At 38.5% G+C, this 26,486-nt stretch overlaps 1 protein-coding gene across 1 annotated transcript in view; it reads right to left on the bottom strand.

The window, feature by feature from the left end:
* The window catches only part of tmem51.L (transmembrane protein 51 L homeolog), a 37,392-nt gene extending 13,423 nt beyond the window's left edge, over window positions 1–23,969 (bottom strand). Inside the window, 2 exon segments of the mRNA NM_001093582.1 lie at window positions 10,255–10,706; window positions 23,918–23,969. Coding sequence (NP_001087051.1) covers window positions 10,255–10,577 — 323 coding nt within the window. The 5' untranslated portion in view covers window positions 10,578–10,706; window positions 23,918–23,969.
* Between the last annotated feature and the right edge of the window lie 2,517 nt (window positions 23,970–26,486).

A 26,486-nucleotide genomic window follows, 5' to 3' on the forward strand; every position in this document is an offset into this window, starting at 1 on the left:
TTCGGGACAGGGACACGGTCCCAAGTGTGTATTGAAATACCCAGCCCTTAAAGTAGTTTTTAAGCTTTGAGTTAACCTAGAAAGTAGTATTCGGAGTCAATTTGCAATTTTATTATTTGTAGTATTTTAAATACAATTTTTGTTCAGAAGCATACTTTTTCTGGTTGCTAGGGTCCAAATTATCTTAGCAATCAGGGAGTGGGTGGAATGAGAGACTGCTATATGAATAGGAGACAACTTGAATAGAAAAATAAGAAATAAACATGTAACAATAAAATTGTAGCCTCACAGAGTAATAGTATTTTGGATGCTGAGGCCAGCGACAACCATTTAAAACCTAAAGAGAGTCAAAAGATAAAGGCTAATAAAAAAACCAACAACCTCCAAAAAATAATGAAGACCAATTAAAAAGTTGCTTATAATTAGCGATTCTATGACATATGAAAAGTTAACTTAAAGGTGAGATACATCTTTTAAGTATTTCTCTTCTCTGGTTAACTTTTAATAGCAATACCCCTGTCTGTGTTTATGCCTTATAATGCATTGCAAACATGCATTTCCACAGTTTATACTCACAGGTAGGAAGAAACAAATAAGGTCTGGAGAAAAGTAAAGCAGAATATTAAAGGACAACTCCAAGCCTTCAGTGGGGTCAACTAGTCCAACTGCAATACCATAGTTGTCAAAACAATTGCAGGAACACTTTACGGATAGCTAGTGTGTCACAATAAAAGTGCAATAATGTATCATACATGTCATACAACAACGGGTATTCTTAGGTAGAGAGAGTTATAAAGAAGGACTGAATGTGGTCCCTACACATGATGGAGGTGGAGTGTGAGAAATCAAGACTCTGGGACACAGGAGCCAGAAGCTATTCCTCACTAAATAAATCCCTTAAAGGAACAGGAACATCAAAAAAAAATTAAAGTGTTTTAAAGTAATAAAATACAATGCAGTGTTGCCTCGGGTGTGTTTGCTTCAGAAACACTACTATTGTTTATATACATAAGCTGCTGTGTAGCAATGGGGGAAGCCATTCAAAGGAGAAAAGGGTCAAGTAACACAGGAGATAAATAAGTTCAGTAGAACATAATGGTGTTATCTGTTATCCACTATTTAACCTGTGCCATATAGCCTTTTTTTTTCAATTTTCGCCATTGCTACACAGCAGCTTGTTTATATGAACTATAATAGTGTTTAAGCAAACACGCCTGTTTTACCAGTGCAGGGCAACAGTACATGATATTTTCATTACTTTAAAACACTTTAATTTCTTGGTGTTACTGTTCCTTTAACTCTCTGGGAAGAAACTGGTGTAACATGAATGTTGTACATTCATAGAAAAACAATGTTTCTACCCGCTCAAGTAACCAATAACAACCTATCGGATGCACTCACAAATTGGTTTTGTTTAAAAGTTTAACTTTATTGGATTGTTCAACTTAACTTTTAAATTAAATAGAGCAAGCGCAAAATTCACAGTTTACAAAATCAGCCTGATGTTGGCTTTGGCACATAATGATGATTTAAAATACACTACATTTATACAAATATTAGTAAAAAAAAAACAAACAAAAAAAACCTGAATATTCAAATGTTTATGGGCATACAGTTCCTGCTCTATAGTGTAAAAGTCTGAATTCTTAGTTAACAGAAAGGAAGATTCCCGTGCAGAAAGTGTTACCATGTCACAACACAATGGGGCAGATCAATAAAATGCTTGTGTGTATTCAGAGAATAGCCAGTAGTGCCTTTGTGTTCCAGGACACAAACATGAAGACATTCAATGTGTCTGGGAAAGTCCAGTTTGCAAGGAATTCCTTTAACAATGGCAAAGCATTCACAAAATTCCATTTATTCCATAGAGGGCAAAATCCTATCATCTACATCATCTGCTACCACAAAAGGCACTTCTGTAGCTAAATCTGCTCATAAAAACTGGAAAAAAAAATAGATGGCAAAACTCAGATTTGAAATAAAGGTCCACTAAATTCTGAAAGATTGCTATATGTTGTTAGAGAAAGGGCCACGTAATCATTATGCAAGTGCATTTGATGCAAAACTAAGTTATTTCCCATAAATAGCCAAATTGCGACGCATTTCACAACTTGCCTTCAAAGGAACAGTTCAGTGTAAAAATAAAAACTGAGTAAAAAATATTTCTAATATATAGTTAGTTAGCCAAAAATATAAATGTATAAAGGCTGGAGTGACTGGATGTCTAACATAACCGAACAGAACACTACTTCCTGCTTTTTAGCTCTCTAACTCTGAGTTAGTCAGTGATTTTAAGGGGGCTCACATGGGACATAACTGTTCAGTGAGTTTGCAATTGCCTCGGCATTCAGCAAAAGAAAACATGTGGCCCCCCTCAAGTCACTGATTGGTTACTGCCTGGTAACCAATCAATGGAAACCAAGAAAGTAGTGTTCTAGCTATAATGTAAGACTTCCAGTCACGCCAGCCTTTATACAGAACATTTTTTGGCTAACTATATTAGAAATATTTTTTATTTTGCACAGCTTATTTACCCAGTTTTTATTTTTACACTGAACAATTCCTTTAAGAAAGTAATCTTTGCAACATAGGGAAGCAAAGGAAAGCCAGGCAGTTTGCCATTAACTGGGAAAGAATGTAATGTTGACTGGTAGAACTGATGAGCACACTGAAAAGACGTCACTACAGGCTGCTGGGAAGTAGCAAAAATAAATAAATAAATAAATAAATAAATAGGAAAATGAGCACAAAGGCAAAACTCAATTCACACAAATCATGCAGAATGGCTGGCCAACTTGTATAAGAATTAGCATCCAGGTTCTTGCCATACTCCTGACTTTATTGTACTGGGGGCTGAGATAACACACAGTGGCAGCATAGTTGCATAGTTGCATTATCTACACCTTATTAAAGGGGTTGTTCACCTTTGAATTAACTTTTAATATGATGTAGAGAGAGATTCTAAGACCGTTTGCAATTGGTTTTTATTTTTTATGGTAAGTTATATAGCTCTTTATTCAGCAGCTCTCCAGTTTGCAATTTTAGCACTGGTTGCTAGGGTCTAAATTACCCTAGCAACCATACATTTATTTAAATAAGAGACTAGAATATGAATAGGAGAGGACCGGAATAGAAAGATAAGTAATAAGTAGCGATAACGATACATTTGTAGCATTACAGAGCATTTGTTTTAAGATGGGGTCAGTGACCCCCCCTATAAAAGCTGGAAAGAGTCAGAAGAAAAAGACAAATAATTAAAAGAATATAAAAAATAAAACATTGAAGACCAATTGAAAAGGTGCTTAGAACTGGCCATTCTTCAACATACTAAAAGTTAACTTAAAGGTGAACCACCCCTTTAAAACACAAAACAGAGTAGATGCTGTTGGTAAAAGAAAGCCACAAATATCACCAATGAATCAGTACTTTTGAAGAAAATAGGGCAGAATTCCTGAATGCGGAGACTTCCCAATTAAATGAAACTTGTAGCTGAGGTAACAGAGGCCACAGGAAGGGTCACATGCTAAAGAGATTTACTGCTAAATTTTATAATTTCAAACATAATCTAGAACACACATGTATACGTTATACTTATATTTTTAATATTACTCTTAATGCCAGCAAATAGATTTGCTATTTTTGGAATCAATGCAAGAGGAAATGTTTTTGGGCAGCCCAGAGATCACATCGCTTATTCATAAACAGCCAGATCTTCAGGTACAAGCTGATCAGCGACTTATGCCACAACAAAAGTGTGATTAATCTCTATTGACTGATTCATTAAATGAAGGCTTCAGCTCCTGTTTGGCAACTATATCATGATGGAGGCCTCCAAATGTGGGCCTGACCTTGGCATATTAAATGACAGTTTCATCTGCACGATTAAGGTCACTGGTGTGCCAGCCCATTATTTACCATAACACAGACACACCATGTATAAATAGTGACAGAGGAGCAGGGCAAAGGAAATGTGTTCAGTAACAGAAGAATTTCAGACAAAATATGAAATTGTCAGTAAAAAGGAATATTAAGGTTAGTCATTTAGCACCAGAGGCAGAGGGCATGACTGACTGACAGCAGTGAAGGGAATCCCATGTGATCATCTTGGCTTCAAGGTTATATACTTGGGAGTGACATGAAGGCGAGAGGAGTTTTGTAGGCAGAACTGGAAAAATGGAAACTAGGAAATAATTAACTTCCGAATACTTGTCCGCATGTCCAGAAGTTGACATGGGGCCATACAGAACCCTCTCACTTTCAATTAAACAGCATCTAATTGCTTTTATATTACATAATTTAGGCGAAAACTATTTAGCAACAAATTTTCAGGTTCTGATTACTTTAGAATAACAGACAGACCTGTACTAATTGGTTGCTATGGGTTACTGGAAACTGGAGCAAGCTCTGTAGGTTGCTACGGTTAACCATCCGCTATGGGTTACATGCATTCCTTTATATGTACGGCTGTCAGTAGGCTAATGGGAACTGTAGTTTAATAGCTGAAACCAAGCATGTTGGACATTCCTGCCTTCAAAATTTGCTTATTATTTACCAATGGTATCTATAGATTCAACAGTGTAGAAGAAATGCGGGAATTGGATCCTCACAGGGTCTTTCACAAGTGTCCTGTTTTGGCCAGGACAGTACCCCAAAACAGACACATTATATATATATATATATATATATATATATATATATATATATATATATATATATATATATATATATATATAGATGAGATATAATAATATATATATAATACACAAAAGCCATGAATATCCTGTAAATTATATCCTTATAAACGGTGAGTTCTGATGTCATCAGTTATAAACGGTGAGTTCTGATGTCATTTCTGTCACATGACTCACTGAAGCTTGTGTATTATAAATAAAGTATCCCTTGTTGCAAAATATCAGGATATTAGAAGTCACCTCGGAGTTCCAAGACCTGTATAAACACACTCGGCCTTCAGCCTCGTGTTTTTTTTATGGTCATGGAACTCCTTGTGACTTCTAATATTCTTATATTTTACAAAAGGGGTTACTTTATTCACTATATTAGGCATGCACTGAATCCAGGATTCAGGTTCAGGATTGGGTCAAGATTTGCTATTTTTCAGCAGGATTCAGACGAATCCTAAAAATCATGCAACTGTCAAACACGTCAAGAATTTTTTGACTGCACAGTTTGCTTATATTTCCCTCATTTACATATGCAAATTAAGTCTCGGATGCTGTTCGGTATTCAGCTGAATATTTCATCAAGGATTTGGCCAAATCTGAAATATGGTGAAAAAAAATATATCAATAAAAAGAAGGCCTTGCTCTATAGTCAGACGGAGGTGCTTTCCTATCAGTGTGGGAGAACTGGGAGTGTTTTGGGTTTGTTAGTCTTCCTCTGTATATACACACACACACATACACACACAAGTTGTAAATGTAACAAGATTAAGTTCACTTTACAAAAGACATGCACATACTGCTATGAATGCAATCGCAGCAAATAGAAACATGATTCTGCAGTGCATACATTACATATGCAAAAGTTCTCAGGCAAAGTAAGTAAAGGGGCATGGAGGTATAACGGGCTGGGCTGATCATTAGTCCAAAGTTCACATTGTGTTACAATTCTAAGTTTCTGATGGACATGGTTTCTAATTGACATAGATCGGGATCTACCAGTAGACCTTTAGTTGGTGATCATTATATCTCAAGACACTGGCAACAAACAGCTTGACTAAATGACATAAGAAACAGTTACATAAGAAATAGCCTTTTCTTATATATAGCAATATAAATTCTCTCATAATTCAATAGAATATTTAATATTTTCCAAGAAACAGAATGCCAACAATGCGTATATGGATGCTGATCATAATGGGACAGCATCACTAAAAGTAGACCCTGCATTAGTAAAGTATAGGCACTGCTGGATTAGAACATATTCCAATGCAAGGGTGACCAGATTAGCAGACAGGCTGAAGTGGTTGGGAGATGCAAAACCTAGAAAAAGCTTTAAAGATAAAAAAAATTAATATATATATATATATATATATATATATATATATATATATATATATATATATATATATATATATATATATATATATATATATATATATATTTAAGACAATTTCACTGTTAGTATGATACTTTGAGAAAGGCCCTAGGGAGGGCCGAAAGGAATTTAAACATATTGAATACCTTCCAGTTGCCCCTACTTTTCCAGGACAGGTCAATGACCTAACAAAAAAATAAATAAATAAAAGAAAACCACCTTTGAAATGTGGCCATGGTTTGAGGTATAATAACTATACTATTGCACAGGGAACCCTATTTATATGGCAATCATCTGTGTTTATCCAAATGAGCGGAAGCTGCCATGAGTGTTCTGGTGAGTCAATATCCTTTGCATGCTCAGACAGTAACCTCCAGTATCCAGGATACCAATCACACCAAAGGGTGGAAACCATGCAACTGCTACAATGCCCAGGAATGTAGAAAGACCAGCAGAGATTTAGAAGGATATGTCATTTCATGGTGCTTTTGTCAAAGATGTTGTATGCTGTAAGGTGGGGGCACTGAAATAATTTTGCTGGGGGGAAACTGCTACATTGAATGTATGGACCTGCATATTTGCTAGAGCAAACATCTCCCAATCACTAATGTACCTTTGTTCTACTCACAGTTCTTTTCTTAATCTAACTATAACTTGTCAATATAATGACCACTGAATTCAAAAGAATTACTGGTGCTCCTCACATATTTCATCTATTTTATTTCTTAACCACAGTCATTTCTAACTGGTGTAATACATTTCATCCTCCTTTATTTTTATAGTCCTGTCCCTGTGAAGCTTAACACCACTCATTTTTAAACCATTAAGCCAGGTGCAATGAGGCGGTGACTACAAAATTCATATTGTCAAAGACAAGAGGTCCTCCACAAAGACAAGAAGTCCTCTGCACTCAACCCATTATCAATATATTAAAGTAACAGTAAGGCTAAGGCCACACTAGGCGATAGCGCCGCGATTTGACTCGCGGCGACTTTTCGCCGCAATCGCTGGGGAAACTTTTGCGCTGGCGTCTATGGGGAATCGCGAAAAATCGCCAGCGTAAAAACACACGCGGCGATCTTTTCTCTACTGTCGCTCGAAATTGCCTCGCTAGGCGATTTCGAGCGACAATAGAAAAAAGATCGCCGCGTGTGTTTTTACGCTGGCGATTTTTCGCGATTCCCCATAGGCGCCAGCGCAAAAGTTTCCCCAGCGATTGCGGCTTAAAAGTCGCGGCGAAAAGTCGCCGCGAGTCAAATCGCGGCGCTATCGCCTAGTGTGGCCTTAGCCTTAACTTTAAAAAAATAAAAGTGTTTAAAAGTAATGAAAATATAATGCAGTGTTGCCCTGCACTGGTTAAACTGCTGTGTTTGCTTAAGAAACACTACTATTGTTTATATAAATAAGCTGCTGTGTAGCAATGGGGGGAGCCATTCAAAGGAGAAAAGGCTCAGGTTACACAGCACATAGCAAATAAGCTCTGTCTGTCTAATGGTGTTATCTGCTATCTATTAGTTAACCTGTGCCATATAGCCGTTTTTCAATTTCCGCCATTGCTACACAGCAGCTTGTTTATATGAACTATAGTAGAGTTTCTGAAGCAAACACATCCGGTTTAAAAGTGCAGGGCAATACTACATGATATTTTCATTACTTTAAAACACTTACATTTTTTGGTGTTACTGTTCCTTTAAAGGACATTGAGACATTTTGTGCCTAAAGCTACTAAAAAAAATGCCTTACCCTTTAAACAGAACAGGGATTGTAGTTGGCCAGCTTTGATATATTGCAATATATGGACAATACTTGTTTTCTTTAAAGGGTAAGACATTTAGTAGCTTAAGGCTCAGAATGTCTCAATGTCTTAAATATATTGATGATGGGTTGAATGCAGAGGACCTCGTCTTTGTGTGTATGCAGGTATGTATATATATTATTTACATACAACTCCCGCTTAAAGATGGGGGCTATTAAAGTAACATGCTTTGGGTTGCTTGTCTTTTATTAGCATTTAGCTTTAATAAGCTACCTGCCTCAATCCCCTCTGGTGTGGGCTGTCTACTGTCTAAGTTTCATTTAATAAGTAAATGTATATGTTTCAACTTACATACAAATTTAACTTAAAGTGATATTGACACTAGAAAGTTTATTTTCAAAATATTAATCTACATTAAAAGTTACCTATAGGTCATGTTGATAGTTAGTTCTGCTTTTGTAAATGTCACTTGAAGTTCTTAAACCTGACTGTCCCTTCTTAACCTGTCAGAGTTTCTAATGCTAACGGACTACTGCTGCTCAAATATGGCAGCCTCCTCATAGAGGAACATGGGGGTAAAGAAAGGTAATGTAAAAGCATCAGGCAAATACTTTTATGGCAAAATTACAAATAGAATTCAACGACAATGTTATGACAGATATTAAAAAAGGTTATTTTCTGATGTCAGTATCTCTCTTTAAGAAAAATCTACAGTCCCTACCTTGTATGTAACCCGGGGACTACGTACATAACCCAGGGACTTTAGATAGACAGACAGACAGACAGACAGAGAGATGCTTTGGAGTGTAGGGGCAGCATACTGATTTTAGTATATTTACCAGAGATGCCTGCTACCTGATCATGCACATAATTAGTTTAGAATACTCAACTGCAAGGCAGCCTTAAAAGGAAGTTAAGATTTATGTAAAGCACACAATTAACCTTTTAATTTCATGGCTTCTCTTTATTCAGTAGAGCAGATTCTGGGAAGGCAGAGTGACCTTTACCCTTTTATCTCATTTTTTTTTCCCCATTAGTCAGTGTGACAACTATTTCCCCATTATATCAAGTGGGAATGCCACCACTAATTTTAACCCTAAAATGAACTCATCTGATACAGGAACAAAATAAGGTTTGGATTTCTACAGAATCCTACATACTGTATTGCATTGCTAGTTATACTTAATTTAACCATGTAGTGTGACCTCTAAAGCACTATGTATCTTTGCAGGTTAACTGTCATAGCTATATAGAGTTATTCTGTATATACAAACAAACTGCAAATATATCAAAGGTTAAAAAATAGTTTTCCTTCTGCAGACAATTTTGACTAATGCTGAAACCTACTGGAGAGAACAGCCAAGTGAGTTATGCGCTCTTTGTCTTTAATGAAAGTTATTGCTGTGATTTGTTTTCCCAACATTATGCAGCAGATACATACTACTGTCTGCTGAGCGGAAACATGCAGAAAAATACTTCAGCAAATGTGAAACCTATTCAGCAACTTCTACAATGTGGTCGCCATAACCTGGTTATTTAGTAATGCGAAATAACATACTAAATTGGGCTGCTTACATAAAAGCATTTAAAACAAGAACTTCATTCTTTTTAATAAACAACACATTGGGAATCATGCTTCAAAGATTCCTCTATAGCAGTGATCCCCAACCAGTAGCTTGTGAGTAACATGTTGCTCTCCAACCCCTTGGATGTTGCTCCCAGCGGTCTCAAAGCAGATGCTTTTGAATTCCAGGCTTGGAGGCAAGTTTTGGTTGCATAAAAACCGTGTACTGCCAAACAGAGCCTCCTGTATGTTGCCAGTCCACATAGGGGTTACGAATAGCCAATCACAGCCCTTATTTGGCACCACCCAGGAACATTTTTAATGCTTGTGTTGCTCCCCAACTCTCTTTACATCTGAATCATGCTCACGGTTGAAAAAAGCTGGGGACCCCTGCTCTATAGTATAATGGTCTCCATTTATCTCCTCTTTGCATATAGTTGTGAATATACATATTGTGCTCCTTTTTACTCCCTCTATTTTCAGCGATTTCTTACACACAAAAAGAAGCCCAAAAAGTTGCAAACTTGCATAAAAAAAAAAACTAAACTAGGCTTATGTTGTGAATAGAACCATTACTGACAGCTCCAAAAGAGTCGGTGACCTTGTACAGATGGATTCATAAACCTTGGTTTTGAAGTTCACACCAATAACTTACTCACCGGTTCCAGCCAATATTGATACATAATCAACATGATAATTCAAAGAAGGAAGATGAAAAGATTTGCAGCAGTCCCTCAGGCGTGCTCTGTTCCAGTTTAAAAAAAACTCAACATCGGATGTACAGTCAAATTTTTAATCAGTATTATTTATGTCACAGAACTTCTCATACACAAGCAGGGCTGTATTATTCCTTATATAAATTTGTTAGTCTACGTACCTTTCACTGTTGGCTTGGACTCCATTAGGTTCCTCTTGAGGGACTCTGGCGTCGTCCATATTTTGCCTCCTTTTTCTTTTACTTCGGATACTCAGACAGATGGCAATTAATAGAAATGCAATGCCTGACGCAACGAGAACATAGGCCACTGTAAAAGACTTGCTTTTTAAGTTTGTCTCTGTAGGGACTTCTGGCTTACTGCCATTTCCTGGGGAGGATCCGGGGACCAAGTTCCACACTGCCATGATCACTCCCAGGACAAGCATTCCCACTCCGATGGCAGTGAGTGCATAATGGGATCCATTGGATTTCGATTGGGCCATGGCCACCAGTGCTGCTGTCTGAGAGATTTAATGTAAACTTTGCTTCCTTCACTTCATCATAATCCAACTATCCAGGCATTGGCAATTATATCCAACGTCACTGGCCCTTTAAAAACATTGTAGATACTCCTGCATTAAAGACAAAATAAACAAGGCACTGTTATAATGACAACACCAAATTTATTTCACACAGTTAAAATAGTGGTGTTGAACCAAAGAGGTCTGACCCTATTTTAGAGTTCCAGCGCTTTGTCTGACACTATAAAGGTATGAGACCTGTTATCCAGAATGATCAGGACCTGGGGCTTTCTGGATAAGGGATCCTTCTGTAATTTGGATCTCCTTACTTACAGTGTCGGACTGGGATGCCAGGGCCCACCAGAAAACATTAGACCATGGGCCGACTTTCCAAACTATTATTCCTCCTTTTCTCACTCAACCTCTTTATTATGCTAGTCTTTTATCTACCAACTATATTCTTCCATTATTCTGGATTTTTTTCCCATAACAAAATAGGGAATGACCATGAAATAGGCCAAATGTTTAGAAACATGAGGGCCCACCGGGAGTTTTCCCGGTATCCCGGTGGGCCAGTTCCGACACTGCTTACTTACTAACTAAAAAATCATTTGAACATTAAATAAACTCAATAGGATCGTTTAGACCTCCACGTTTTTCAGGGGACAAGAAAAAAAATGGTGTAAAATCCAGGGAAATGTATTATGCATAAAATATAGGTGGGACCACAAAACAACGAGGGAAACCTTAAAATCAGGGGATGTAAAATTGAGGTTTCACTGTATATTGGTTAAGATCAAGTACAAGGTACTGTTTTATAATTACAGAGAAAAAGAAAGTCCTTTTTAATAATCTGAATTATTTGATTAAAATGGAGTCTATTGGAGATGACCTTCCTGAAATTCAGAGCTTTCTTGATACAGGTATGGGATCCATTATCCGAAAACCAGTTATCCAGAAAGCTCCGAATTATATAAAGGCAGTCTCCCATATATTCCATTCTATCCAAATAATCAGAAAATTTTTAAATTATTTTCTGTTTCTCTATAATAAAACAGTACCTTGTACATGATCCAAACTAGGATATAATTAATCCTTGTTGAGCGCAAAACCATTTATTTAATGTTTACATGATTTCTACTAGGCTTAAGGTATGCAGCTCCAATATCCGCCATCGAGAAAGCCCCAGGTCCAGGTTTCCAGATAATGGATCCCATACCTCTAGTAGGGATTCAAGGGGTCAGTAGCTGGGCTCTAATGCAACTGTGTGGAAAACATTAGGCAGTGACTGCATAACATAGCTGCCATTGATATGAATGAAGATCAGAAAATGTACACCTTTATAACATTATAATTATGCACTGGGAACAATACATAGATTGCAAGGCATAAAGGGAAAAAAATGCTATGATATATTGGCATTACACAGATGTTTATGCATGGTAGTGGTGGTTGGTTAACCTAAAATTCACTTTATAAAATATAGTCCTTCATTAACATTATATTTATAACACTCTGAGGTATTTGTATTGATCTCTTCTGATTTAAAACATACTGCAGAAACCCAAGAAAGCAATAATAGCAACGGGAATGTATGAATGTCTCGGACATCTAATATTTTATGCTGAATGAAAAAGTAATGAAAACTGCGCATTTATCCAAGAGGAGCAGAAAATGCTTTTGAATTACAATTAACTTTAAAAATCCCCCTGACAGCTTTACATTCAGTGATTAGAAGTGAATTACCATATATTTAAAACCTGTAAAAGTTCAATGTTGTCACTGTGATTAAATGATGGTAAATGATGAATTAGACTTCAAGGAACAGAAACAACAAAAAAAAAAAAATGTAGTATTTTAAAGGAAAATATAATGAACTGTTGCCCTGCACTGGTAAAATTAATCTGTTTGCTTCAGAAACACTACTATAGTTCATATAAACGAGCTGCTGTGTAGCAATGGTGGAAATTGAAAGAAAGGCTATATGGCACAGGTTAAATAGTGGATAACAGATAACTCCATTGTGTTCTATACAGCAGCTTATTTAAATAAACAATAGTAGTGTTTCTGAAGCAGACACAGCCTTTTTACCAGGGCAACACTGCATTATATTTGTATTACTTTTAAGCACTTTCATTTTTTTATGTTACTGTTCCTTCAAAGTTTTAAAATGGCTGAGAACTCTTCACCACTCATTACTACTACATACTGTACATTATGACTTGCATAAAATAATTTTTCACCTTTGAATTAACTTTTATAATGATGTAGAGAGTGATATCCTGAGACAATTTTGTCGGTTGGTTTTCATTTTTTATAATTTGTGGTTTTTGAGTTATTTAGCTTTTTGTTCAACAGCTTTCCAGTTTGCAGTTTCAGCAATCTGAATGCTAGGGTCTATCAACCATGCACTTGTGTGGCCTTACACAGCATTTATTTTTAATGTGAATACCAATAAATAATTAATTTTTACTAAAAATAAGGCTTGGGACATATATCCTTTGATATAATTTTTGAGTGTTCCAGAGAAGACCATAATAAGGTGGGCAGAGATAAACGGCCTGAAGCCACAGAGACCCTGTGAGGAGGCCCACGTAGAGGAGCAGCCACCTGTAGGGGTCCCCCGTCAGATTTATACTCACAGTGAGAAAACTGTCTGAAACAAAGCTTAATTGCAAAAGATATTTGTAGTTTTTTTTATAATCAAATTACTTTTGATTAAGCCAGTCTGATCAATGACATGTACATAAAGTTGCCCTGCCCTTTCTTGACCCAGTGTAGGTAAGGTCTGCTGATGTAAAATGCACACATGGGTACGCTATAGATTTATTCATTTTAGAAGAGTTCCATGATGGTGAATATTCAGACGAGCTTTGACGGATGCCTAACATAACAGAACACTACTTTGTGCTTTTCATCTCTTTTAGTTTGCGCTGACTGGTTACCCTGGTGACCAAGCAGTAACCATCAGTGACTTGAGGGGGGGGGCATGGGCCATAACTGTTGCTTTTGAATCTGAGCTGAATGCGGAGGCTCAATTGCAAACTCACTGAATAGTTATGTCCCATGTGGCCCCCCTTTAAGTCGCTGACTAACTCAGAGTTAGAGAGCTGAAAAGCAGGAAGTTGGGTTCTGGCTATTATATTAGACATCCAGTCTGTCCAGCCTTTATACATTAAATTTTTGGCTAACTAACTATATTAGAAACATTTTTTATTTTGCACAGCCTATTTACCCAGTTTTTATTTTTACACTGAACTGTTCCTTTAAGAGCAACTAAAACCAGCACATCCTTATCAGAAAGGAAACAGTTGCCCAAGCCCAGTCATTATGAATATTTTGCAGAAAAGTAAATTCACAGCTGAAAGTCTCCCCATGCACTGATCTCACTGGCTGCCATCTTTATTGACATCACTTCCGTGGGATCAGTGCAGGGAGACACTTCAATACACTTAGAAGTGACCAGTGCTCAATGCTGTGAGAAGAGTTTTCTGCAAAACTAAAGTAATAGTAATCTGCACACCTATCGAAGGGACACGCCCCAGAAACTGTTTCCTCGTTACAATAAAGCATAGGGGTGTATCCAGTTTAAAACTTACCAAATTTACACAACATACTTATAAACTTACCTAACTTGCATATCAAGCAAAGACAATACAAGGTCGCTTTAAAGGTGCAGGTAGGTTTGTAGGGTTTAAACTTTAAATACTTAAGGCAAATTCCACTGATCCCCAATGAACACAGAACTTTTAAATGAACTCTTATTATATAGTAACATCAACAAACGGGATCTGGGATCTGTTTTCTAAATTTTAACAGCCATCTCCTACATGAATTTTTAACTTCTGAAACAAGACATTTGCTATAAACTTATACTGCAGCTGCTTATCAGTGAAGGTTCCAATGATTCACCTATAGTTCCTGGGCACCGCAGCAGTTGCAGGGTTTGTTTCCTCTATAGTTAAAGGAACAGCAACACCAAAAAAGAAAAACGTTTTAAAGGAATTAAAATATAATGTACTGTTGCTCCGCATTGGTAAGAGTTATACTTTTGCTTTAGAAAACCTAAATATATTTTATAAACAAGCTGCTGTGTAGCCATGGGGCAGTCATTTAAGATGAAAAAAAGGCACAGGTTACTTAGCAGATAACAGATTAGCACTGTAATAGAATACAATGAGATTCTACAGTGTATATGTGTTATCTGCTATGTAACCTGAGCCTTGAATGGCTGCTCCCATGGCTACACACCAGCTTGTATATAAATAAACTATATTAGTATTTCTGAAGCAAACACTCCGTTGTACCATTGTACATTATATTTTAATTACTTTAATGTATTTTCATTTTTTGGTGTTGCTGTTCCTTTAACACCCTGCTTTTCGGTAAAAATGAGTTGTGCGTTTGTGTTATAGTAGCCCACATCCATCAAATTTAACCTTCTGTCCATAAGTTATGGCACTCCACCCTTGTATTTATAGGGAGGGGCCCAGACAGGGCCCCAATAATTTTGATGGTGGTCCTGCTGCGGAGTCTCTTAGTCCGTTTGCTCCAGCGGGGAGCATAGGGCCTCTACCTGCTGCGGAGTAGTATATCGGATACATGCTTGAGTCTGAGGACTGAGAGATGCACAGGATAGAGAAAAAAAAAGGTTAAATCTTCAAGAGACCTGGCCTCAAGAGCTCCCAATGGCAGTAGTGATAAAATCCATCCCTCTCCTCTGCCCCACATCATGGGTGATGGGATGAGCCCAGTTGCAGGCCGCTGCATTGGATTTAAGCCTTTAAAAAATGAGGGAAGGCTGCAGAGAATGGCATGCAGGTTAGCACATAAAGGGGAACTATTGCAAAAATGAAAATGTTATATGAGCTTAAATCATATTGAAATAAGCAACTTTCTAAATAATTTATAATTCTGCATTGTTTCTCACATAATCAAGTTTCCCTGTATTCACTGTCCCTCTCTCAGCATCTGTGTCTCTTCATTTTGTTTTCTTGCAGCAGTTGGGTGTCAGATATTCATTGACAGTTAGATCCAATATATCTTATGGGGGGGGCTTCCTTTCGTAGCAGGTGAATTTCAGTATGCTGAATCTTATATTAAATTTTCATTTTCGCGATAGTTCCCCTTTATTTATCCATGCCCAATGCATTACGGTTAGCTTTCATTTTGAACACAGTACCAAGCTGTACTTTGCACAGGACATGAAGCTACTGGATGCAATTATTTACATACATGACCTGGCAACCACAGCCTGCTAAATTTGCTAAATATGAAGGTCCACAATCAGGTAACAGCATTGTGTTTATTCTGAACTGCTGCTCCCATTGCCTGGCACAAAATGATAGATAAAGGAGCCTGATGTTGCTTACTAATTACTTTTACTGCATGTCATTAGTAATGTGTTTAAAATAATATACAGGTCATTACTGTGCTTACCAAGAATTCTGCTACATATAAATTGGCTATTACATGTTTTATCGTACCAACCAGTGGTTTTTGGATGTAGTTGCTAATGAACGTAGTACAGTATATACCTGATTCTACCTGGAAACAATGGTTTTCTGTTAACAAGTGCCGTTTATTCAAGGTTCGACACAGGAAAACATTGTTCTTTCTTTCCTGAATTCTGTTTCTCCAAAATGTATACATATTTTTTGCAGTCCCTGGTACAACGTAAAAGCAGGGTTCTACTGTATTTGGCAGACTATTGCTATTCTTTGCACCATTGGTTCTGACAACATGACAATAACTACAGGGTACAGAATGAGAGCACACACAATTAACTGATTTCTGGACAGAGGAAGATTGGCATATGTTTAGGCAGTTGGTTTACTCCAAAAACAAACACTCCCTGGAGGAGGTTAAAATAGGGTGTGTGTGCACCTTGAAATTAAAAGCAGTAGGATGTGCAGAAACATGACACAAGAGATCAAGTTAAATCCAGCTTCACCTGTGCAATACTCAACTGATTGGGAAGAAACGTCTATTAATATCCTCAGAACTTCAGTTTCTCCCTTTCAGCTTGAAAATAAAAGTGTGCAATTTTAAAGGGGAACGCGAACCCTTTTTTATTTTATTATAATACACAAAAGCCATGAATATCTTGTAAATTATATCCTTATAAACGGTGACTAGTGATGTCATCAGTTATAAACGGTGAGTAGTGATGTCATTTCTGTCACATGACTCACTGAATTTTGGGCATTATTATAAATAAACCTGTTGCAAAATATGAGGATATTATAAGTTACCTCGGAGTTCCATGACCTGTATAAAAACCACTCGGCTGAAGTGGTCATGAAACTCCTCGGTAACTTATAGTAGGCTTATAATTTAAAAGAGGGGGTACTTTATTCACTATATATATTGTGGAGAAAAGAGTCGTGCGTGTCAAAATTGTTCGGACGCTGAATTACTTCAATGCGTTTCACAAATTTTTCAGGAGTTTTGCGGATTTTTTGGTGAATCAAAACGAGACAGATTCGCTTATCACTACTCCTAAGGTGAGCAGCTGTCCAACTTTATACTAAATCCCTACCAGGTTTCTTATTTGCTTAAACAGAAGGTTCAGAGTGGTGCCAGCTTCTCCAAACTGTCTCCTACAGCTCAGCCGTAACACAAGGGGTACACAAACACTTGGGCGGACTTTTATAAGGGAGACTTCACACCGGTGAGTGTATTTTTAAAACATTTTTTATCAGTAATAAAACTGTTTTACACTATTCCGTGCTCCATATTTCTAACTACAGCAGGGATCTCTTTCTGGCAAATCAACCTGGATTCATTGATGTGCGCAGAATATGATTAAACGTCTAAGTACCCACCAGTTTCAGGATGGTGGGGCTATGAACTTTACAGAATAATTCTAATGAAATAACAGCATTTGGTGATTTTAAACATTGGGTCAGTGTGGGCCATTCAAATATAGAACTTGCTACACTATATTATCTTGGTGCTGAGTACTTGTCTCCCTGAGCTTATTTTAGCGCTGACTCCCATCTATCACAAGAATTTGCCGTTTGCTTTTACTCAGAGGAGAACGAGTCTGTGAGTCGGACAATAAGGGCGACAACAGGGACTTTGGATAATCTATTACTTTCTACAAGGGGTACACAAGCCACACCATAACATATATATCACAATTTGTCCTACTCCCTATACAACTTGAAGGACAGCGTTTTGATTTTCTAGATTATATTTTACAAGAGGGTAAGGTACAATGCTTGTTGAGGAAGAGAACAATGGGCTACTTTTCTTTCTGTCTCCTGACAGAATGTATGAAAATTCCTGGGATCAGATTAGTATCAGTGGATCCAGATGACTTGTATGCCTTTAGATTAGTAAGGGTATATCTTTACTTGTTAAGAGTCCCATACTCCTCCTACGTAGACTCACAGCAAGAACAGAGGTGCTCTGTAAAAAACTCTGCCCAGAAAGCAATAGTGTGGTTACATACATGCATTTATACACAGAATCAACTGACAAATACCAGTATGTTTAATGTCTTTACTCAATTCACAAAAGTTAAACTTCCTACTTATTGTACAAGCAACAATTACTTGCCCAAGGGAGTAATAGACCCTGAAGTTCACTGAAAAGCCCCAAAGTGAGTATAACCGGTCTCCAAGTGAGACATGATCTGCAGCTATTCTCTGTGCTTCCATAAGCAATGGCTCAGCTTCAGCCTTAAAATTTGGATTTCTTTCCAGGATTTCTTCTGCAAGAGCTGGGTAAGCAGAAACCCCCCCCCCCGAGATGTAGTCAACTTCATAAAATGTATCATTTTCAAACAGTATGCCACAAATTAGTTTTTCAGTTGGTGTCACTGACTTTTTAAAGTGATTCAGTTTGATACATGAGTTGATAATACTTTTCAGCAGCACCATAGGAATGCCTGCAGTTAATGTAGCAGTTGTTCTGCGCATGTTCATGTAGGCCCTTTCGCGTTTGTACATTTACATTTGATTGTTCGCATCTTCACTATTGAGCTGCTAATAGCAAACACAAGATCAGGAAAGCTTCAATTATACAGAAACAGTTTTAAAAGAGAAAAAAAACAAAAAAAAAGTCATGATTTGTGGTATACCATACTGGTTGAAAACATACATTTTGTAAACGTGAATGTCTTATGTGGGTGTTCCTAAGTATATAGTGTAGATAATGCCACTTGTGCAGTTTTCAACTGGTGTAAATAGAATTGCCTGTAGGTGCAAAATGCAAAGGGAACCCTGAAGTTACCCCCTACTCATGGCAAAGAACATGTATCTATTGCACCATAGATCACTGCACCTTTCTCCCTAGTCTGCAAAAACCCTCAATTATTTATACAGTCCACATTAGGGATGTACCGAATCCAGGATTTGGTTCGTGATTCAACCTTTTTCAGCAGGATTCATATTTGGCCGAATCCTTCTGCCTGGCTGAACCGAATCTTAATTTGCATATGCAAATTAGGGCCGGGGAGGGAAATCACGTGACTTTTTGTCACAAAACAAGGAAGTAAAAAAATGTTTTCTCCCTCCCACCCCTAATTTGCATATGCAAATTAGGCTTCGGGTTCGGTATTTGGCCGAATCTTTCACAAAGGATTCGGGGGATTGGCCGAATCCAAAATAGTGGATTCGGTGCATCCCTAGTCCACATGCATGGTGCACTCCAAGAAACTCTCAGTTCATGCCAGGGTGCTGGCCCAATAGAATAAAGACACGTATTGCAAAAATGAGTGCACTCCTGAACTTCACAATGCAGTGAAAATTTTATTGTCAACGTTTCGGTCCCTATTGGGACCTTTCCGAAGTCTTGCGAAAGGTCCCAATAGGGACCGAAACATTGACAATTCCTCTCTTTTTCACTGCATTACGGAGTCCAGGAGTGCATTCATTTTTGCAATATCTGTCTCTGTCTGTCTCGCTCTCTTAATCAATATTAGATTATTTTGAGTTTAACATTCCCAATAAAATAGAAATTGTAACAATTTCAAGGTCTTTCGGTGTTTACTGTGCCATATAACGCAATGTTTTAAGGTCACTATGAACACACACCAAAAAATCTGCCTCGACTGTCTAAAATAGGGAAATTGCTTGATGTAAGCTCCATGCAAAACCAAACAACTGGCAGGAAACAAAGAGACAGACAAACAAGAACAGTGGCACAAAGGCTTGCAGTGACAAGTTTGGTTTCACCCAGGCCTCTATCTGTTAGATATACATTCTCCCTGTATTGGTGGAGGTTTTATACTTCACTTCAGAATCATACGGACAGGTTTGAGGCCTCCTACTGAAACAGACCCTAGTGTGTTTGTATCACGTAAATGTCTGTAAGCTCCACTAGGGCAGGGAGTAATGTGAATGTAAAGCACAGTGTAAAATGTGGACACCTAAATGAAAGGATAATAACAAACAACAGGAACAGGTCTTTGCTGTGCAAAAACAAAAACAGCAAAGCATTTATGATAACCTTTTGTTGAGGAAACAAAAGTGACGTGTTACCAAAATAACATAGCGTCATCCCTATAAAATACATCAGCTCAGAGGGAAGTATTGCTACCCACAACACTACATTTTACCCAGCATCCCAGTGAAATTATAATTGCCAATCAACTAGGGTCAAGGTCAGCATTACAGTAGGTTTAATTACTTTTCCACTTCAAAGGAAAAAGCAGAAATATTGCTGATTTAAACAAACCTATTGATTCATACTTACAGCTCACAGGGACAACATTCTTGCCAAACAACTTTGTGTTAAAGGCCACAAATTGTAACTGAATGAGACAAGAATGAACTGATGTCTTTGAGACACATTCCCAAAGGGAGCTGGACTCTGGCATCATTCCTACATCATCCACCCAATAACTATTTTAAAAACTTCAAAATGTGTGCAAGAAATTTATATTGGAAAGTTGCAAAAACGCATTTTTTCCCCACCTACCGTACCAACCAGGTATTTGAATGCCAGGATGGCATATGAATAATACATTATGTATAGAGGTATGGGATCTGTTATCCAGAAGCCTGTTATCCGGAAAGTTCCAAATTACAGAAGGGCCATCTTTCATAAACTCAATTTTATCCAAATAAACCAAATTTTTAAAAAGGATTTCCGTTTTCTCTGTAATAATAAAATAGTAAATTGTCCAAACAAAGATATAATTAATCCATATTGGAAGCAAAACCAGCCTACTGTGTTTATTTAATGTTTACTTGATTTTCTAGTAGACGTAAGGTATGAAGATTATGGTAAGTTCCATTATCAGGAAAACCCCAAATCTCGAGCATTCTGGATAACAGGCCCCATACCTGCAATAAATTTCCTACTTAAGAGGTTACTACTGTTCTTATAATGAATTTTTTGGTGATGCCTCACCTAGTATCCCTACATACTCTCTAGGCAAACTTTTTTTTTTTAAATCATTAGTGCCAGCAGGGTCTTGCTGACACCAAATTCACTGCTCCAGCACATCCAACAGCATTATTATTAGGTTTTATTTTATACAGTGCTGACATATTCTGCAGCACTTTACATCACAGATCAGTCCCTAGCCCAGTGGAGCAGTGAAACTTCGGTCGACTTCGGAATACGAAGAGCCACGTGTGCCATGCCGCAGGCGACTTTTCATTATAGCCCGCGCAAGACAGGGGGAAGCAGTTTGGAGAGATTAGTCGCCCCAAAGAAGAGGCGATTAGTCGCCAGGTGACTAAATCGCCCCGAATCACCAGGTGTGCCCTTACCCTAAGGGGGAAGACACACTGAGCTACTAGTAGCAGCTACTTGTGACGGCTACAAAACACCAGAAAATAAACCACCATAGACAATACTGAGAATCGCCTCTGCTAAAACACACGTATAGACAATAAATTATCAGTAAATGATCAGTATTGTCTATTTCTGTGGCCGTGAAAAGTAGCTATTAGCAGCTCCATGTGTCTTCACCGTAAAAGGGTTATTAAGGGATAATTGCGGTTTGTTTTATGTGGAGCAACAATCATTGAACCTCTGCTCATCCAGATGCAAGTCATATTGAAGGTAGTTATATGAGAAGGAAAGGCTTGCAGCACTTGGGGGTGCCAAATGTTAGGCACCCTCACATGATTGTATTTACTTAGCTGAAACCCCGGGCCGGTGCGCCTATCAGCAGAAAACTGCACTGGCCCAGGGTTATACCAATGAGCACCACGGAGCGATCCACTTCCGTCTTCTTCTTTCTTCAAATTTACCGGGGAAAACGCATGCGCAGTTGAACGAAATACCCGACTTTTTAGTTAAAGTTCGGCTTTTGGTTCTACTGCGCATGACCAGCCGCATGAAGAAGGAGGAAGACGGAAGAAGATCTCTCCATGGTGCTCACTAGTATAACCCTGGGCTGGTAAAGTTTTCTGCTGATAGGAGCACCGGCCCGGGGTTTCAGGTAAGTTAATACAATCACGTTGTGTGCCTAACATTTGGAACCCCAAGTGCTGCAAGCCTTTCCTTCTCCTTTAAGACTCTCCAGTGCTCTGTGATTTTTTCTCATGACCCACCAATATAGCCAGTATCAGATAACATTTCATACATGATAAATGGATAGCAAAGCCACATTGTCACTTGAAAGTATGTACAACAAATTTTTGATAGCGATTGTGGTGCAAGAAAGTTCCAGGCAACTCTTGGACTGAGCTGCTCTTAGGAAACAGATTTAATCCCTAATGTGAACAATATATTTAATTCTGTGTAGTTCCATGTGGATAAACTGAAAATATATTCTGCTGAAGTTAAAACACTGTCAGGCATAGCCCAGAACGGCAGGTTCTAATCTAAATGAACCGGTGTCCATATTTTATGGCTATGGCTCTGGACAATAAGTCATTAGAAGCCATAATAGTCTGGTTTGGCTAACTAGTCTCTTAAAACCATAAACCCACACTCTCATGTGAGTTTACTGACAGAGGCTCTATCAATTACCCTTTAAATATCACCACAAAGTTAAACACAGCAACACCCCGAAATGTAAACAATCATTTAAATTACAGGAAGCAAATAAAGGTTGCACAATATTTGACTGTAATAAAGCAGGCGCTGCTCTACAACGCACAGGGCTGCACAAAATGGCAAAAGGAAGCACAACTGATGGGCGATTTCCTGATCAGAGGTTAAGGGCATATAAAACACAGGGGGTTGGCGGTTGGAACGCACATCCAATGTATATTTTATAGTGAATAAAGTACCCCCTCTTGTAAAATATAAGGATATTATAAGTTACCGAAGAGTTTCATGACCATATAAAAACACGAGGCCGAAGGCCGAGTCTTTTTATACAGGTCATGGAACTCCGAGGTAACTTCTGATATCCTCATATTTTGCAACTGGGGGTACTTTATTTATAATACACAATCTTCAGTGAGTCATGTGACAAATGACATCAGAACTCACCGTTTATAACTGATGACATCAGAACTCACCGTTTATAAGGATATAATTTACAAGATATTCATGGCTTTTGTGTATTATATATATATATATATATATATATATATATATATATATATATATATATATATATATATATATATATATGTGATGAGAATGCTGGTACCAGTGTCAGGCAGCCCGGCTCCTGTGTGTACTTGCCCTAGGCCTTCAAGGTAAAACTTATTCTGTCATAATCCTGGCTGAGGTACTCTTAAAAATGCATTTGTCCAGTCCTACAACTGCCACAATTTTCAGACAACTAGACACACTTGCTGTGACATAGGAGAAAGATAGTAGTTTAAGGCCATTGAAAGCCATTGTGGCCTGTATCACTGTAATTTCTAGTGTCATTATAAATTACAGATCACAGTGGAAATGACAAGTTGCTCAAGTAATTTATGTCCAACCACGCTGCCCACAGGGAGCCAGTGAGGCCTGGCCAAAGACCACTCTCTATATGCCCTAAAACTGGCCATTTGGAAGAAACTGTGTTTGGGGTGGGGGGGTTCGAGGAGTAGAAATATGCTTATAACACTAAAGAGAATATACAACCCCCCCATCATTGTGTATTAGGCTCGTCCACATTTCCACTACTCTATAGGAAAGTTATAGTTTGTGAGACATTGCTATGAGTGGAAGGAAGGGATCCCTGAAAGACCATGGGGGAGTCCAACAGGCGGTTCCCATTAAGACTATAGTGGCGCGGCACTCGGCAGTGAGGCAAAATCCCCCCCCCCCACCGCATGGATCAGATTGGAGAAACTTTCAGCAAATGGCAGAGCCGCATCCATCAATGCTGCTGTGAAGCTCCTATGACTGGGGCAGCTCAGGTGAAATTAACGTGACTCCCCCCGTCCAGTGTGGAATGTACTCACCTTCCCCAGCTCACATCTGTAACATTGTATTCGCGTGACCCTCTCCGCTCCGATTCCCCGAGGTTTGGGAGTGTTAGTAGTTGCCCGGCGCTGTGCTAGGCGCAAGGACATGGGAGGAAAGTGCAGTCCTGAGCTCACACCCACCCGCCCCCGCTCTCGGCAACAGGGAGGGAACTTGCGCACTCCTCCTGGGTCCTAATGCTCCAACTTATCTGCCCGCGCGAATCTAGAACCGTGGAATCTTTAGCCTGAGAGAACCAGACATCGCCGGCACTAAGGGGGTTAAACCACACGTCCCACTAGATGTTGCTGTTAACTGTTAGCGTGCCGAGCTGCTTACTTATAATGATTGCCCTTATGCGTGTGGGAAAACTCGTACCAGGAAACATTTATTGGCTCGCACAAATTCCATTCCTTCCTCCTTCATGGGAAGTGGTTACCAACGTTACTTCCCCATAATAGGACATTATTACACCCCTCCCCCACCAACTATCCTCCTGGGACATTAAGTTCCTAATACTGAAAGGGAATTACCTGTTGGAATGATGTGTATAGTGAATTGAGCTCATGGGATCTTTGTGTTCTTGTAGCATTTACATTATATGCCTTTATTTCCTGCCTGCTTTTTGAAGGTGAGGATGCTAATTAGTTGCTAGGGTCAGTAATACATAGCAACCAAGTAATATATTACTTTGGCATGACACCTGGCATACGCTCACACTCTTTAACCCGGCACACGCATGTATACACTGTCCACATTGTCGCATGTGTACATCAAATTGTGTAAATATTGAAATCTTTCAACTGTATAAGAACCAGTGAGTTTTAAAGTGTTCAGGTGACCTAAACCCCCTATACGTGAAATAGTTTCCAAGGTAGAATAGCTAAATTATTATACACAGGACTCAGGGTTGCAGGTGTAATTTTCAAAACCAGCCAAAGTCAGCTACACAACCAGCCCAAAACTAGCCAAGAGGCACTTCAAAAGTAGCCCAAAAATAGGACAATATGTGAAGTGAAAAAAAAGTCTATAAAAATACACGAATATATATATATGAAGGTATGCCTTTTTCAAGTTTTTCCATGAAGCAAAATGGGACCCAGGAGGTATAGGAACCCAGGAGGTATAGGAACCCCATAAGGCCCCAATACATATACAATTTCAATAAATATTGGTAAAACAGTTCAACCTGATTTTTTTGCCCCAAAATTGTCAAAAATTGAGGAAAGTCACCAGAAAACGTGAGAATGCTTAAGAGTGACGGGAGACTGGGGTACAGGGCCGAAAATCTGGTAACTCCCATTGCATGCAAGTTGGCAAATTGGTAAACAAAAACTACATTACCCAACATGCATTGGGAGGCTCAGGCTTTTCACATTAGGGCAAGAAAAAACTGTGGCTGGTTTATATTTTGGAAACCAGCCAAAAAGTAGCCCAAATCCGTACGTTGGCTAGTTTGTACTTTCAAAACCCGCCTCGCTTTAAATTAGTAGCCTTAATTTGACTGGAAACCCGCCATCCTGGCAACCCTGCCCATGCGTTAATCCCTATCGCTCCTGAAGATGAAAATCTGAGTGAATAAAAGGGAGGGGTGGGGCGACAAATAACAGCGGGCCTAGGGGTGCCCATTATGTAAATCCGGCCCTGACAGGACTAGAAAGAAGTACAGGCCAATCACAGAAATCTGTGCACACTGTGTATAATGTAGACACAAAACCGAGGTCACACTGATTAGGAAATCAGTGCTATAAAGTTCAAGCAAGTTTTAATAGTTTGTGCTTATAGTATGTTAATGGAAGAACAGCACTAAAAATGTTTTTCTTCTCTTGGCCTATCAGTTTATGACTCTTGTTGGCACAATGGTCCCAACATAAAATCGCCCTCGTCATGCCCATATTTCTGCAGCTAAGATGGGATACCTTTAACATTTTCCTCCCCTCCCACTAGGCATTGCTGTTTAGAGTGCTTCAACTTGAGCTTGCAAACACAAGTATATATTGGTTTAATTTGGCCTTGTCTGGCAAGGACAGCAAAAATGAACACAGGAAAAAATAAATAATACGGATACAATTTTTTCTGCACTTAACTCTCTCTCCGCTCCTCTAGGTTCAGTTGTTACCTACAACAATTACATTTTACTTGAACTCCCAATAAGCACATAGACTTCTAAGAGCTAAACTTCCAATTTAGAGGTTTGATTATTAAAAGGCAAAGAGCACAGTTGCCACATGGTTTACCACCAGGCCCGGACTGGCAATCTGTGGGTTCTGGCAAATGCCAGAGGAGCTGCTATAAAGTGTCATAGAAAGTCAGTATTTAGTGTGCTGGTGGGGACTGTTTGGGCCTCTATGTGGGCTGTTTGGGCCAATGTGTACCTGAAATGCCAGGGCCTATTTTAATTCTCAGTCCAGACCTGCTCACCACTGACTACAATGGCAAGTGATCAGCAGTGATACCATCATTGGGTCACCCCAGTGTTCCTCAAGAACAGGAGTCCACAACCTGTGAGCCTAATTTAATTATAAAAAGAGTTGGTGAGCAACACAACCATGAAAATGTTACTATCGT

The sequence above is a fragment of the Xenopus laevis genome, chromosome 7L (genome assembly GCF_017654675.1).
Source record: "Xenopus laevis strain J_2021 chromosome 7L, Xenopus_laevis_v10.1, whole genome shotgun sequence".
Lineage (NCBI taxonomy): Eukaryota > Metazoa > Chordata > Amphibia > Anura > Pipidae > Xenopus > Xenopus laevis.